The sequence below is a fragment of the Cheilinus undulatus genome, linkage group 4 (genome assembly GCF_018320785.1).
Source record: "Cheilinus undulatus linkage group 4, ASM1832078v1, whole genome shotgun sequence".
Taxonomy (NCBI): domain Eukaryota; kingdom Metazoa; phylum Chordata; class Actinopteri; order Labriformes; family Labridae; genus Cheilinus; species Cheilinus undulatus.
The window spans coordinates 22252617-22269405 of record NC_054868.1 but is presented as its reverse complement, the minus strand read 5'-3'; the positions used below and the strand labels follow the sequence as shown (position 1 = coordinate 22269405).

The window sequence follows — 16789 nt, the reverse complement described above, 5'->3', positions numbered from 1 at the left end:
CTAATCTTCCAGTTCATAACAATTTTACATTTAGCAGCAAGACAACCAAGTGTTATTAATCTCATTGTTCTTACAGCTACACCATCTAAATTATTGCTTAATATACATAGTACAGGACATTTATGAATATACACATTCTACCTTGAAAGTGGCACTACCTTCCTGCTTCATGCTGCAAGCATTCCTGGGAAGGCCACTTCTAACAGCTTTCTCCACCATTATGTGAAATTCATTCACAAAACAGCTGTTTTGTAAATGCACCATAGAAGCAGCGTACCGGCACTTCCCATCAGTTGCTGGTATGCTTTCCTGTCCTCCCTACATCCTACAATTTTAATGGATGATTCATGACAGCATCTAAATAGATGCATTCTGTGGGACACAGCGCTCTTCCCGCTTTGTACCGTGACGTTTTTCTCTGTACACGAATCCAGGTGACCTCACCTGCCACTGTTGGGGGATACCAGAGATTAAATCGTTGTCCATGTCCGTGTTGACAAAGATCAGCTTGCTGTTAAAAATATCCACATATAAATTGTGTATTGCAATTCAGCTAGATAACTCCTACAATGAGCTGAGCATTGAAAGGCCCCCCCTTTCTGTGGAATTTCTCTTCATTGTATAAACTTAAGTTCGGATGTTATTAGATACTTAAAACCAACACTTTTGAGAATATGCAATAAAGAATATATGATATTAATAGACTAATCTTTGTTACAACAGATGTACAGTACAGATTAATTATAGCTGTGAAAAATAAGCTAAGAAAAGATATTCGTGATTGAAAACAGGAAGACCTGAAAGTTGTTTTTTTAGGTCTAAAGTAAAAAAAAGGAACAGCATTCACAGCAACCAATAAATAACTAACAATTGATACATTAGTAACAAAACATATATTCTTAATCTTTTCAGATGCTGCTTTAGCGGTTGTCAACCTTTAAACCATGTATTTAACATGTTTCAAATATATTTTTCAACCCTACATACGTATTGTTAGCAGTAAAAGCATTAGCTTATTCAGCATTCACAGCACAATTTTTCCAGAAGTTGCGTTCTCTATTTAATTTATATTTTTGTTATTGTTTTTCCTGTAGAACATCCCTGTAAAGACTCTGAAGGCATATGCTGAAGCTCTAATCACAAACACTGTGGTGGAGAGGTTTAGTATAGTTGGAACCAGGAGCAACGACCCCGTAGCATTTGTAAGTCACAGGTGTAATGTTTAACAAAAATGCTGCACAGAATCAGTGTACCTTGTTTTATCACTCTTTAAATCCAACTCCAGACATGTTAAAGTAGATTTTCTTTATTAGTTTGGATTATTAACACTGATCTGTTGCTTGTTGTGTTCATAGAAACACTATTATAATCTTATTTTATTTACATTTTCTATCGCCAGTCTTTATTTAAGATTCAACCTGTTTATGTTTTTTGGCAGTAACAATGTTTCATGAACCCCTGTAGGTATATCGCAATACTTCCTAATTTTCATTCCTGTTTATTTTGAAACCCACTCATTATCGTCCGGAAAAGTTTGTAAATCAGCGTGTGCATGCTGTGTATTTTGATCAGGCCCTGGCAGAGATGTTGAAGGTGAACACAACGCTGAAAAGCCTAAATGTTGAGTCAAACTTCATCACAGGAACAGGAATTCTGTCTCTCATAGAGTCACTGCAGAGCAACACCACGCTACAGGAGCTCAAGATAGACAATCAGGTACAAACCCCTGCACACACCACAACATGAGTTAGTAGTGATGTTCTGTGTTGACATTTTGCATTCTTATAATATAAACAACTAGAAAAGCACGCAGACCTCAGGCATTAGCCCTATCTCCAAATAGTACAGAATCCTTTAAAAGATTCCTGGATCCAGATGGTGATCCGGATCACTCCCCAAATCTAATCAGTTCTTTCTTATGCCATTTCTGACATTTCCTGAAAATTTCATCAAAATCCGTCCACAACTTTTTGAGTTATGTTGCTAACAAACTAACTAACAAACGAACAAACCCACCCGATCACATAACCTCCTTGGCGGAGGTAAATGTGCTCTGATCTAAAGCCAGATCTAAAGTTGAAGTGAGTAATTGTTGGTCAATACATAAATCATGAGGTAGTTATTCTACTGTCTTTATTGATCTCTTTCCTGGCCACCTTTTCACTGTAAATTTTCTCCCTTTTCCTTTTGTCTCCTCCTCTATCCCTCCCCTAACTCTCTCTCTCTCCAAACTGCAGAGCCAGCCGTTAGGCAACAAGGTGGAGATGGAGATAGCGAACATGCTGGAGAAGAACACCACACTGCTGAAGTTTGGATATCATTTCACCCAACAGGGCCCACGTCTGCGAGGCTCCAATGCAATGATGAACAACAACGACCTGGGTGGGTTACACAAGACAGCACTGAGTCCTGAAAGCAGAAACATACTAACACACATGGTCATTGCAGAACATCTTTAAGAAACTCACTGGTAAAGTTCATGACCAGTGGTTCATTGTACCGGCTATGTATAAGTTTTGGCTTGAGTCACAGTGAAAACTAAGTTCAAACTAGTTAGTTTACAATCTGAGTTCAACTACATACTCCTTCCTCTTAAAAAAATTAAGACCTTATAATTCAGCAGATCAACCATACAGTAAAACAATCTCTAAGGTGACAAGGCATCTTGTTGAGATCTTTCACATTCCCCCTGGGGTTGCCAAGACACCAGGTTGGGAACCAATGACCTGAAACACAAGTTTATTTTGTGGTAGTCTTTTTTGGGCAGCAGAAATCATAAAAACCCTCAAAAACAAAAAAAAGTTTGTGTACAAAATAAAGGTCATCTTACATCTCTAATGGATGCAGTCAATCATGGAGAATCTATTGCAGACACCAAACAGCCAGTAAAACCCTCTACTCTACCTACAGTATCACCTGGGGTGACTGGCTCAGACGGTAGAGTCCGTTGTCCTGCAGTTGGTTGCCATGTGGGTTTGATCCCCAATTCCTGCAATCACATGTCAATGTGATGTAACCCCAATTTGCTCCTAAAGCCAAATCGCTGGTGCTTAATTAGGTTCAAGTATGTCAGGATGCCAGAATTAAAACAAAAGAAAAAAGGTGACAACTTTTTTTTTAATACTTTATTGCAATGGTTAAAAAAATCATTGTAGCAGACACTTGTCATTAAGAGTACACTGCATTTTTAAACAAATTTATTATTTAAATAAAGAAAAAACAAAACAAACAATACAGACCCACATGCTGCAAAAAGAGAAAGAAAGGGAGGGAAAGGTTAAAATAATATATAAAAGGAAATGGGGGAGAGGTGAAGAGGTAAAGCGCCTTTTTATTACACATCTTTTGATGCATTTATGTAATTGTACAGTCTGCTTAGTCTATTTTCGGAATAAATATTTTTTGCAAGTTATCTCTAATTTTAAATGTTATTTTATCAACATCTAAGGTATGCTCTAATGTTTTGAAACACATATTTATTTTGGGTGAGTTCTGTTGTTTCCATGTCCTTGTCACCTGCTTCATGGCTGTAACACAGAGAGCGTTAAAGAGAGAAATGGTGACAACTTGAGTAGAAAAATAATTAAATAGTTTTGAAACTGATGCTAAAATGGGCAACAAGTTGCAAAAATGGACTTAAAGTGGAATAAAAGGTGGAAAAACTTAGTTTAAAGTGGCAAAAAGTTGTGTGTATGGCTTAAAATTGGCCAGATTGTGTTGAAATTGGCAAAAAGAGGTTAATATAGGTTGAAAAGAAAAGTTGTCCACAAGATCTTCAAAGCGCCCATTTCTGCCAAAGTGGCAGAAATGGGTTAAATGTGGTAAAAAGGTGGCTAAAAGTGTCCTTTTTTAAATTTATCATTACAAAATGATACATGTGCATGTTATTTTGACCAACATGATGATATTTTTCACTAAGGGCTTTACACCTAAAAGCTAGTAGGGTGAGAGAAAATACCGATACAGCATAGTATTGCGATATTTTGTCTGGTGATATATTGTATCCTCTCATCCATCAAGTATCAATTTTTTTGTTTTTTTCAAATTAATTGCTAATATGAACTGAAGTCCATGATAATGGAAAAATAAAATCAATTGTTTGTCCAGTGTGGTCGGCAGGGGTGCCGGTCATAGAGCAGGAAAAGTTAGTACAACAGACATGGCAGCACCATGAAAAGGACATTAGAATGAAAGTAGGGCAAAAATGAGATGGACATGACATATGAGGTTAGCAAGAAGTGCTACATGAAAATAAAATACTGCAGAAATATGACAAATACAAGAGCAAGACTAATGCTAAATCAGCTAAATAGTTGAAAAAGTGCTAAAGATCATGATACATTGCAATATATTGCATATATATGTATTGCAAAATCTTTAAAACCACAGTGAAATCGAATCATGACTCAAGTATCGTGATAATATTGTATCGTGGGGCCACCAGTCATTTCCACCCCTGAAAGCTAGGTGTGAATTTAAGTTGTAACTTATACCCATGTGGGCACTATTTCAGCTGGTGCATCACCTTTAATATTTGTAGTGCATAAACTAAAATTAGACACTCAGACTGGGCTAGGTTAAACTTAAGAAACCCTGAGCTGGAATTAAACTGGTAACAATTCCAGAACAAACTGTATCGTATGACTTGTGCTGTAGTCAGTTATGTATCACAATTTTAAGATCACATTTGGTAGTTTTTGTTGTTGTGTGTTGGTGCTGATACTTAATCTTCAGCCTGCCTTCTTGGGTTCTCCTTTCATCAGCCTCTAAGAAAAGAATGGGAGTGATATCATCAACCAGCAACTCAGTAGTAAGGCCAGAAGGCCCCGGCCAATCAAAACAGCAGTGTTTAAGACATGACATCAGCTCCAAGAAAAGAGTTTATGTGAATAGGACTGATGGAAGAGTAGTTCTTAACATGCACATACACACATAGATGTTATTTTAATGGATTATTTCATGTTCAGTGTCACCCCAAACTAATTAAATGTGTGTGTCATTTTCTCATTACATTTTTTCTCCCCTCATCATCTAAGCCCGGGCCGTCAGGACAGAGTCAGACGGCTCCATCACCTTCACTCTTTCTGTGCCAGAGCTGGAGAGAGCCTTCGGGAAAAAATTCAAGTCTAAGACTAAGTAATCACAACTGTAACAAAAACATGGTACCATTTGGCCGCTTGTTCCTACCTTTCTTCTGCCTGGTTCTCTCAGATGCTTGGAAAGTGCTGCCATCACCCTGTCGTCCTTAGAGAGTCTCTTTTGCTTCTCCACAGCATCTAAGATCACTCTTTCTTCTCTTTTTTTTTCATCTCTGGTTTGCAAGACAATTTGCAGTATTTGACACCTGGTAGAGCTCAAAAGCTACTATAATGTTTTCTGTCCTTGACATCAGAATGAAACTGTCCATCTCTTTCTCTCTCTTTGGTAAGCCTTGTTTTCGCTGTTCTGTGATGATGCGGACACCCTTATGGTCTTCTTTTCCCTTTCTCTACAAAACAATGGTTGCTACTGTTCCATGACCACTGCCACTTCATTTTTTATGTTTCTTGGCCTTTTTTCATCCATCTCTTCTTTAAAACAGCTCTTCCTTGTATTCCTTTCTTTTCTGGAGGCTTTCAGCTGACACTGCTCAACCTCTGTCCTCTCCTTTTCTCCTTTAAAGACATTTCTTATACACAGTGTTCCAAATTATTATGCATATTGGATTTTAGTGTCATAAGCATTCAAATTTTTGTTTTTCAATTGAACTCATGGATGGTATTGTGTCTCAGGGCTCTTTGGATCACTGAAATCAATCTCAGACACCTGCAAAAATTAGCTTGCCAGGTGAGCCCAATTAAAGGAAAACTACTTAAGAAGGAAGTTACTATAACTATCACCTGACTGTTATATATGCCTCTGTGAGGTATCCAATAGCCAGACAGTGAAAGTACAACCGAAGGTCAAGAAGAAGGGCAGGGGTATTTTCTGTGATTGTGTATTTCAGAGAAATGTTACAGGAAAGGGCTGACCATGAGACCCAGTGATCCTGACCTAAGATTTCCAAAATCTAATCAGTTCATTCTTGGGTCAAGGTGAGCATTTGTGCTAAGTTTGAAGAAGTACTTTGAAGAAGTACTTTGATCATTGATGACCTGGACACTGCAAGCTGTGGCTGGATAGTAGCTTAGATGTAGCTATAATGGCAGTTTTACCAAAAAATGGTGAACATTTAAAGAAGAGGAAAGAACTGCACTGAAAGCTTTTCTAGGCAAAAGGTTGTTTTTGTATTTCTCTGCCTCAGCAAGAGTTTGATTCACAAACTGGTTCCATTGTTAGTAGATGACAGTGCCTACCTGTAGAGTTTACTTAATGGAGCTGTGTGTTGCTACTACATCATATGTATTGTTGCTCTGATTTGCCTGTAAAGAATATGACAGTCATCCCCCAATTGTCCTGCAATCATTTCTTTCAAAGGTTTGGCCCTTCCAAAACACTTTGGATGGGCGGTTTCCCAGATGGATTTGAAATATATCCACTGCCATGGAGTCAGTCCACCTGGTGTGCCAGGTTAACTGACCTGGCTTATTTACCAGGACCATGTACTTAATCACAGATTCTTTTGTTACTAAATTACAGTATCATTGGACATAGGGCTTTTATAGGCAGCTTCTTAATTTACACAATAAGCTCTGTTTATAGGAGCTTACTGTAAAGTTATGGGGAAAATGTCTGGGGTTTGCTTTCAGTAATGCCACTTGATTCAAAACAATTATGGGCTGACAACTAAAGGTTTATAAACTTAAACAAATGTTGAAGTGAGCATTACAAAGAAGTGTCGCCAGGCCTCTTTTGATGCTCCACATCTACACTTTAGACCAGTGATATGAATCAAAAAATATGGCAACCTCTGGTTGAAAAATGAAGCCAATGCAGAGGTGCAATAAAACTGTGATTCTGCAAATGTCCTCTTGAGGCGGACTCCAAAAGCACAGGAAGTCACATACACAACTCATTTTAAAATGCAGATTTTTACCTCAGAAATAAACGCATTCACTGCCTAGTTTGAAAAATTATTTCAGCTGGAATAGTAGCTTTTATAGGCACATGCTGTACCAGGGCATAAATTGAAAGCATTACCTTTTTTTGTTTTAGCAAGAATGTACATTTATGTATAATCAGGATTATGGCTGCTTTAACTGCAAGTCGGCAGGATGTAGCATGTTTGCAGGAGGTTTAAGACCTGCCCCAACTCCTCTTCTTTGTCAGTTCTTAAGATAGCCTGAGGCAGCATTTTCAATTTAACAACAACAGATTGGACTTAAAACTGCTTTTCAGTAACCAAATGGCTTTGTCCAATATTTTCTACAGTGGGTGCATAAAAACACTGCAATCAGAGACAAAGTGACAGTGCATGTTTAATTTTGATCTCTCCACTTGTTGCTTTTTGCTTAAAAGCAGGGCATCTGACTTTTTATTTACATCCCAGGGTCAGCAAGTAATAATATCAAGCCTTTCTTTTATTATTTTCTTTCCCTTCTGTCCTTCTCCTTAAAGAGCCATGCAAAGCCTCTAATATAAACTTTTTCTGTCTTTCCTGCAGTCTGCCTCACATATAAAGGATAAAAAGCAGACCAGCTTTGCTGTGATTTATATTATAATATCGGTTTTGATAATAAACCAACTTCTTGCATTCTGTTTTTTTTCTCCTGTTTTTTCCTCTCTTTTGTTCATCTTCCTTCCATCACATTTCTGTTTCATCTGTGCTTATCTCTTCACCTTTTTTCCATCCACAGTACGAAAGAGAAGGCTTGAGGGAGGACCCATCTTCCCCAAGTGTCGGACGAATGTGTAAAAACCAGAGCTACTCTCAACCCTCTGTTCCCCTTCAACACCATCATTACAAACCTCGACGTTCAAGCCTCAGCCTCACCTCCTCCAATGGCGTCCAAAGAAGTCCATAAACACCTCAGATTTAAAGCTTAGAGGTTATCTCTGAACTCTGTACTATTGAGCTTTTGTTTGAAGTGGATAGTAAAAGAGCTCTCAGTGCATGCATGAAGTGAGATTTTATAGGTTTTTGTTTTTTGAAGTTTAAATTTTAAATTGGACTTCAGGCTTGAATTGTAATTCTTTCTACAAACTAACAGTGCAAGGCTAACTTAGTCACTTTGAATCCTTTATCTCCTCAAGAGTTTTTAAAATTCTTAAAAAGAGGGCTGGACGTTTTTCAGTGAGGTTGGTGAGGTACTTTGAAGCAGTCTGTTTTTCAGTCAGGAGTTGAATGAATTATAAGTACTATTCTGTACATGAGTTGTGCTTTTGTTACTGTTGTTCCCAAAGCTTCTGATGTTGCTTCAAGATTTTCACACAAAGTATTTTCCTGCGATACTCCAAAGTTGATGTTGTACCTTATAATGAAGAATGCTGATTCTTTAGTTACCAACTAATGAATTTAGCTGAGTTTATTTATTTTTCATAGATGTTGGTAAAAGGTAGAAGCCATTCAGTTACTTAACTTGGATTGGTTGTGCTGCAGAGTAGTGTAAAAAGTCTTCTGTATATGAAAATGTACTCAAAATACATGTTGCACCATATTCCTGCTAGCTGGGAAGAGCCAATGCAAATTTGAGATGTTGTAATTGAACAAGAAAATTTACAGATAGGGATGTAGTATATTGGATATTTGCTGATTCTGAAATGCAGTTATTTACAAATGAATGTTAGCCAATCCTTATAACTTAATGTAGTTCTGACCTGATACTTCAGTCTTTAGAGTATACTATAAAGTTTAGGAATGAGGATAAACAGAGAAAAAGACTTAAAGGAAGTATTCAGACCCCTTCCCCTTTTGTCTTCACCTCTCTATTAAGGCTCCTGATTGTGCCAAACTTCTTTAATTGAGGATGATGGAGGCCCCGTGCTCTTGGGAACCTTCAGTGCGACAAGATTTTTTTGTAGCCTTCACCAGATCTGTGCCTTTAAGCAACCCTGTCTCTGAGCTCTGCAGGCAGTTCTTTTGACCTCATGGCTTGGTTTTTGCTCTGATATGCATTGTCAGCTGTGACGCCTTCTATAGAGAGGTGTGTGCCTTTCCAAATCATGTCCAAACAACTAAATTTACCACAGGTGGACTCCATTCAAGGTGGAGAAACATCTCAGCGACTATCAAGAGATGTGGGAGGAACCTGAGCTAAATTTCAGGTGTTTTTGCAAAGAGTGTGCACATGCCAATATGATATTTCAGTTTTTTGCTTTTCATGAATTTGCAAAATTTTAAAAAATTTTGTTTTCCTTTTGTCATGATGGGGTACTTAGTATAGATTAATGAGAATAAAAAAATGTTTTTTTTGACTGTAACATCAGGCTGCAACATAACAAAGTTGTAAAAATTGAAGGGGGTCTGAATGCTTTCGAAATGCATTGTACTTACTTGCATCTTTGATTTACAGCAGATATACACCAAATGTACAGTAGGGCTTAAAATATCTAATTGAAATTATTTTGTATCATTTGGCAAATTTGATCAGAATTGTTGTATTGAAGGGAAATCATTTTGTCATTCTCATTTCTTTTAAGAAAAACAAACAAAATAGGGAAAGTAGGAATTTTTTTTTTTTTTTTTTGCAAACTCTTCTAAAAAACTGACACTTGAATTATGTGTGGAGCATAACAACTCTGCTAAAAAAACGTATTAAACTGGCATTTTGACAAACATTTCAGGTTAAAGACACACTTCATCCACTGCAATTTGTAAACTGCTATTTAATCTAAATTTCAACTAATTGTTCAGCCTGAATTGGGTTGGAAATATTGGCAGAAATGTTCATATCTACAGATACTAATAATTGACTATTCAAGCTAATATCTGCTGACACTGATATCATGCTGATAATATCGTGCATACCTACCTACAGACAAAGTTTTCTTTTAAAATGCATTATCTACTCACATATTGATGTCTCATTATTACAACCAGCCAATACTTGCATGGACTTCAGTCACACTTTAAACCAGATCTGGTTTTGATGATTGTATGTGTTTAGTTTATTTACTGGAGCTTACATGTGTGGTTTTCTATGAAGAGGGCTGGTACTGTTTATTAAAGGTTTCATAATAAGTGCCTTGACTCAGATTTGTAGTGTTTAAGTCATAAATGAGAGACTTTTCTGCTATCACATTAAACAGATCATTATAAGAGTTACATTTTAGATTACTAAATGTTATTATTATTATTATTTTTATAAAAATCATTCTTGGCACTGATGGTTTTAGATCAACATTGTTTCCACTTTTACCCAGGATTGTTTTTATCAGAGTTCACAATGGAAATGTTCATGCAAGACGTGTTTGAATACATGTTTACATCGTTGTTACCACGTCCTGGTAATGAAAAAACACTGCTGTATGCTTTTAAAGCACTTAATTTCAAATAGACACCATCTGTCTAACCATAACTAGAGCTAATTAATTACCATATGAAAGTTTAAAGATACAGGGTCTGCAGTCTCGTTACTTTTTAGCTGTTAAAGATGAAATAGGTCTGTAGAGAATGGGTAAACTACTGGTTGCAGAATTAAAGGTGAAACTAACCAGACTGTACCATCCGTATGCCTGTTACTGACACTCAGAGATAATTATTTATAACCACTGTTCTGTTACTTTCTTATCAATTCTGCGAGTGTTAAATAGATGTTACTTATGAATGTAAACTTTTGTCGTCAGTCAGTCAGTGTATGCTAAAGCTGAAGAGGTGAAGACCACCTCTGCCACTTACTGTCTTTGTGTCTCTCTTCTTCTTTGTCCAGTGTTTGCTCATATTTTACTGCTTGACTTTGTGTTGTGTTAGATAGTTCACCCGTTTTGGTTGATTTGTTTTTGTTATTGAAATAAATAAAGCTTGAAATGATATTTGTACGAGTTACTAGTGGTCTATAAATGTGCAGTGTTGATCCACATGAAGGCAACAGTGACACTGGGTGGTAGCTGGACGAACTGCACAAAGGCAGAGAAGTTTCCTCTCTCCTGGACTGCTCTCTGAAGGACAACAGTAGAACAGCTGTCATAAAAATGCAAAGCAGTGATCTAAGTTTGAAAATTAATTAAGGTTTGACAACTTTCAAAGACTTCAGGTCTGGGAAGCAGAGGGGGAATTGGGGGGGGGGGGGTTTGCATAATCTCAAAATGTCACTCAAATGTCTTAACAGCTGCAGTAGGTGCCAAAATATATGTAACTATCATAAATTTACTCAGCAGATGCTGTGGGGGTTGGATTTTCTGATAAAATTGTATTTCCATTATAATGAAAAAATAATTTTTTTTCTATTTTTCCTATCTTAAACACGGGGACACAGTGACAGACTGGCATTTTGGAGTTGATATTTCTTGAACGTTGTGATAACTTAATTTTTATGACTACAAGGGTTATTGGTTTAAAACATTTTTTTTAAGTATGAATGTATAATATTTTTACAGCCTTATGTGTAAAATGAGCCATCTTGGTCCTTAAGGGCCTAAATACTGCTTCCTTTTTCATTTAATATTGTGCAAAAAATAATGATAATGCATTAAAATCAATGTCACCAAAATTTATAGACATGTAACAGGCTCAAATGACAGGATGAAAACAAATCTGTGTTGCATGTATTAATTGAAAATGACCAATTTTTAAAAACTTTTTCCCATCTTAAACACGGGGGGCACGGTGACAGATCCTGGCATTTAAAAGGTTAAATTTGTTGAACATTATGAATACTTGATTCTTATTAGTTAAGGAAGGCTTGGTTGAAAAAGAATGTTAAAAAATTTGAATGTGTAATATTTTCAAAGCTAAATATATGAAACGAGCCATTTTGGTCCTTGAGGGTGTAAAACTTTAAGGTCTCTAAAAGTTAATGTCATTTTGATAATGTCAAGAGTTTTTGGGGTTGCTTTAACAGCTGTAGGAATTTTTAAGATAGCCTAAATACAACACATTTCCTCCTTTTCACATTTTGTAAATTTGATAACATTCTGGGGGCAGACATGGTCCTTAGGCCACCAGTTGATGATTACTGCTGTAAAGGAATTATCAATCTTCTCACTGACAGTCATGTTTGTTTTTGTGGGTCATTTAGAGCAGTGACTCCCCACCTTTTTCCCTCTGGAACCCCCTACCTGTATTTGTACCTGTCTGTGTGGAGTTAACGTAGCTGATCCCAGGTCAGGTGACATAACCCCAGTGTCAGGTCAGATAGTGTATAAATCGGTTGCTATTTTACAGCCTAAACAATACAAATTCATTAACAGTGGATGCTCGTGTGATGACTTCGGCGTATGCGTGCTCAGGCCTGGATGTGTGTGAGTGCAGGCCAAAGGGGGGGCAAGGGTGGGGGCTCAAATAGCACGGTATGAGTACAGATCACCTAGTGTTAGTGCACTCTAAGAAAAGCTAAGCCCCCCCAGTACTCACTGGGAAAAGTACACATAAGTGTTAATTGTTGTCATTGGCAAATCCCAGTGTAAGGGGCCCACATAGATTTGTTTTTGACAAAATACCTATGAATAACTGTCAATTTTATGACAGATTAGGGTCACTCAAGAAAAAAAATTATATTGAAATTCTCAAGTCTAAAAGGTAAATTTATGTGAAAAGAAATAGAAATGTTGTAAAAGTCGTACATGTGCATGAATCAAAACTATGAGTTTTAGAGATGATAAAATCCAGAATCAAACCAGTTTTCAGTTAGGTGTCTTGTAAATGTTTGACTTTACACTGTTTTAAGTTGATTTAAAAAAAAGCCAAGATGGCTTAGGAGTGCTGCTTTCACTTATTTTTAAGTATTAAACACAGGTGCTCAGGTCTCAAGGAAAAGTTCATGATATCAAAAAAAAGGGGGGGAGGGGGGGGTCAGACTTGTATTTTGTATTTTATTGAGGGTTAAAACAGTCATAACCAGAAAAAACTAAGGCACACTATTTTGAAAAAGTAAAAAAAGCCTTTCATAAATGGGCTAAAGCACATTATTTTTTTTTTTTTCTGGTTCTGACTCTTTTTACCCTCAACAAAATACAAGTCCCCCCCCCCCCAGTTGATATCATTACACTGTATTTAAATTTATGATGGGTTTATGAAAATCTGAAAATTTTGAGTTTCTAAAGTCAAAATGTAAGACTTAGTAAACTCAGAAATTACGTGGTTTTCCCATGTAAATGTACAACTTTTAAACAGAAATTGTTTGTTTCTTTGTAAAAATGGAACCTAATTCTTTTAAAAATGTATTTATTTTTACACACACACACACACACACACACCCACACACACACACACAAAAAAACCCTGGGATCTTTTGTGCCCCCTCTGTCAGGGTGCCAGGACCCCAGATTGAAAACCACTGATTTAGAGGCACCAATGTTGATTTCATTTTGTCTCACATCCAGCAAGAACTCCTCACACAAGCTTCATCACTGGTTACAAGAAATCAAGAGCAAACAGCAGCGTAATCAATCACTGTATTTCCTTCTAGAAAATAAAAACAATAAAAGGACTAAGAACAGAAGATGGTGGGTTTTAATGTCTGTGAACAAGGTTTTAAGTTTTTATTGAAGTTCAGGCAGAAACATACATGATCATCCTTTATTGCTCATGGCATATCAGGTCGCTGTCTGTCTCTCATTCTCACATCTTAACCACCAATAAGTGGAACACAGCGTCACATTGTATCTTATTTTTAAACATCTGTGACTCTACAGCACTATTCACATCACTGTGAGTGTATCTGGGGAGGGGGTTTCTTTCTCTAATAGTCCTCTTTCACGTTAATATCTCCAACCACATCTCACAAATCATACTTAGTGATAGCAAATTTATTCAAACAGACTCATTCAGTATCCCCTTCTTAGTAGTAGATCCTGATAGTAAGAGTATACATACTGTAAGTTCTGGTTTTATGGCTGAAAGCTTAAGGTTTTGGCTGTTGTATGAACGGCTACACGGTCATTCTTCATCAAAACAATGAAATAACAAAAGGAAAACTCTAAAATCCTGTAAATTAAAAGTCCTGAATGCATACATATTTTTTCTTCTACTGATATTATTAAAGGTTATATCAACATGGAAGTGCAATCACACTCAAACTTAGGAGTTATTGCCTTAATATTTTTTGCATGATAAAGAACTAGGGATAGGGGGGTGAGTTTATACATATCCACACAACAAACGTGTCCAGACAAATGGCATGCAAGACATAAGAAGGAGACGCACTGAACAGGGGAATAGAAACATTTTTAACACTACACTACATGGATGTTACCACACTTTATGTCGGGGCGTTGGGGTGTGTCACACAGACAGACGACAGGTCTGAAAGAGAAAAGTGTAACACTGTGTGCAAAAGTTTGACATAAATATCAGACATGGTCGAACACAAAACATTAGCTTTAGGAGCACACAACAATAGTCTTTAAATTTCCTTTTTAAAATATGGCTTATCAAGTTATCACATATATTTTTATTATTATTTTAGAGACAGACACACAGTTAGTAGATTATTTTCATATATTTCATGATTGTTTGCCCATCTTGAGCCTTATAATGTATTCATTTATGTACAAATAAGAGTGAAGAGGGAGATTATTTTCCAGTGCTGCGAGAAAGCTCAGCAGCTTCCACAGAGAGGAGAGGAAGGTATTTAAAACTGCTCAGAATAGAAGGATAAACCATCTAACATTGTGTTTTTAGCCCCTCTGCTTGCTGTTAGCTTTGTTGTTGTAACATAGCTAAGGTTAGCATCTGTCAAGCTAACGTCCACCTGGCCTAGCTTAGTCTAATGGCTACAGTATACGCTGCTGCTTACACTTTTTTAATGCTCTGATCACAACAAACCCCTGATTTAACCTCAGTCCTGTGAATGTAGCCCTTGGACTAAGCTAAGTTTACATTAGCATTAACTGGACTACTTCTTCAACATGTCTTGCAGTGGGCCTGGCAGGTATTTCATCACTTGGTCCATGATGCTCTCCTCCTCCTCCTCATCACCGCAGCCAGCCGGCACGGCCTTCTTGGGTCGAGTCAAGCTGCCCTCAGCAGGCTGCTCTGCCGCAGCGGCTGCCTCGGCCTCAGCCTCCTCACGCTTTTTTAAGCCATACTGGTGGATTAAAGAAAAAAAAGAGGCAGAAATATTCAGAACCTATGCAGGGCAATGCAGAGAGAAATGAGAACATCAGTCAGGAGTAGATTTTAACATTAGAAAGACCAAGGCAATCATTTTAACTGATTTCACATTTTATATTTTACAGCTATAACTGTCATCAAAACATTTCATCATGGTTTCGTAAACTAAATTTACCTCATAATTTACAAATTAAAGTTCATTGTTTTAGAACAGAGAATTCCAAATAAACTTGCAAAATTAGCATTGACATTAAAACAACAAATGTTTGATATAAAAATAACGAAAAGGTTAAAAAATGATTATATAATTGATAAAAAAAATATGTAATGAATTACTATATGCTTAATGTAGCAAGTGTCTTTTGCTTTGTTGCTGTAGCTTGGCTTGTATGATTTCTTCTGGGTAAAGCTTTGATGTGGTAAAACTTAAATTATCTGAATTAATTTTTAGCATTTCATATTCACAAAAAAAGCAAATGGCTTGTGCTTTTGAAGGTGAAAATACTGGTAAAATTGATTACAGTAGGTGGAAATAACACTGCATTATCTATCGGAAAAGTTGCACTTAAACTTTCTAGTGATCAGGACAACAATTATATATTTGGATCAGGACTGAATGTCTCATAATCAAATCAGATACAGTTATTTTCTTGTTCTGATAGTGTTAGCTGAATTATCTATTGCAAATACAGGTGTCTTTAGAGGGGATGATTATGGTTTGCTGTTTGTGATGACAATATTGAAAAATTTCTACATGAGTTGGTTAAAATGTACATTTTTGTTATTTCATCTTTAAAAAAAAGACATCATAGCACAATATATGTATATTTGCGTGTACTGAGCATCTATCATCAGACACAACAGAATTTTTAATACAACAGTCAAAATAATTAGTGGTATTTAGAGTAGGTCTAGAATTCTGGCCTTCTTAGCGTTCACAGCAAAAACAACCAAACAAAAGTTAGTATTAAAAGTCAACACATCTCTAGAATGTAAGGTATGGTACACTTCCAGAATGCATTTCAAAATAAAAGCGCAATTTCTTTTTTTTTTTTTTTTTTTCCAATGATCACACTTCCCATGTTTTCAAATGATGTCATTTTTCTTAATTAGTCATTGGACAGTTATTTTGTTATTGCAGCCACTCTGCAAGAACCTTTCTTTGGGTTCCTTTCAATCTTTCTTTACAAAAAAAGCAGTCAGAAATCACAAAAATGTTTGCATATGCTTTTGTTTATATTTTTAGGTGGTATTCATTCAAGGTCTAGCTCTCTGTCTCCCTCTGACTCTTGCAGTGTATGCAGTGTTTTTTCTGCAACTATACTTTTGTTTTATATGTAAAAAAAGATCATTTTCCAGATATCTAAACATGTTTCTTGTAAAGAATTGGTCCTTAAAAATTTATAAAACCAAGAAATCTTAACTCTCTGTGTTACAAAGCTATTGCTATCTCCAAAGGCAAACACTTACTTAAGCTTTATTATTCAAAATTCACAGACAAATGCAGATGTAACATAAGTTAGTAATGGTGTTTAATAGTCATGATTTCAATATAAGTTAAAATTACTGTGATAATATTTTTTTACCATCATAGCAGCTCTACTATAAAGAATAAGAGTTAAACATCATAAGGGTTATGGCTGATATGATGGAAGCCAG

The 16789-nt window shown here is 36.4% G+C and overlaps 2 protein-coding genes across 4 annotated transcripts in view; one reads left to right on the top strand and one right to left on the bottom strand.

Annotated features, from left to right (window-relative positions):
- tmod1 (tropomodulin 1) overlaps nt 1-8985 on the top strand; it is a 40215-nt gene extending 31230 nt beyond the window's left edge. For 2 of the 3 annotated variants that reach the window (XM_041784622.1, XM_041784620.1), the window contains 5 exons: nt 1095-1202; nt 1573-1716; nt 2238-2382; nt 5037-5136; nt 7776-8985. In XM_041784622.1, the coding sequence (XP_041640556.1) occupies nt 1095-1202; nt 1573-1716; nt 2238-2382; nt 5037-5136; nt 7776-7794 (516 nt within the window). In that variant the 3' untranslated portion in view covers nt 7795-8985. The remainder of the gene's footprint in view (nt 1-1094; nt 1203-1572; nt 1717-2237; nt 2383-5036; nt 5137-7775) is intronic. The other variant, XM_041784621.1, reaches the window with a different exon arrangement.
- Nucleotides 8986-13529: 4544 nt separating this feature from the next.
- Nucleotides 13530-16789, bottom strand: part of cplx2l (complexin 2, like) — a 36001-nt gene continuing 32741 nt past the window's right edge. Inside the window, exon 4 of the mRNA XM_041785717.1 lies at nt 13530-15104. Within this exon, the coding sequence (XP_041641651.1) occupies nt 14913-15104 (192 nt within the window). The 3' untranslated portion in view covers nt 13530-14912. The remainder of the gene's footprint in view (nt 15105-16789) is intronic.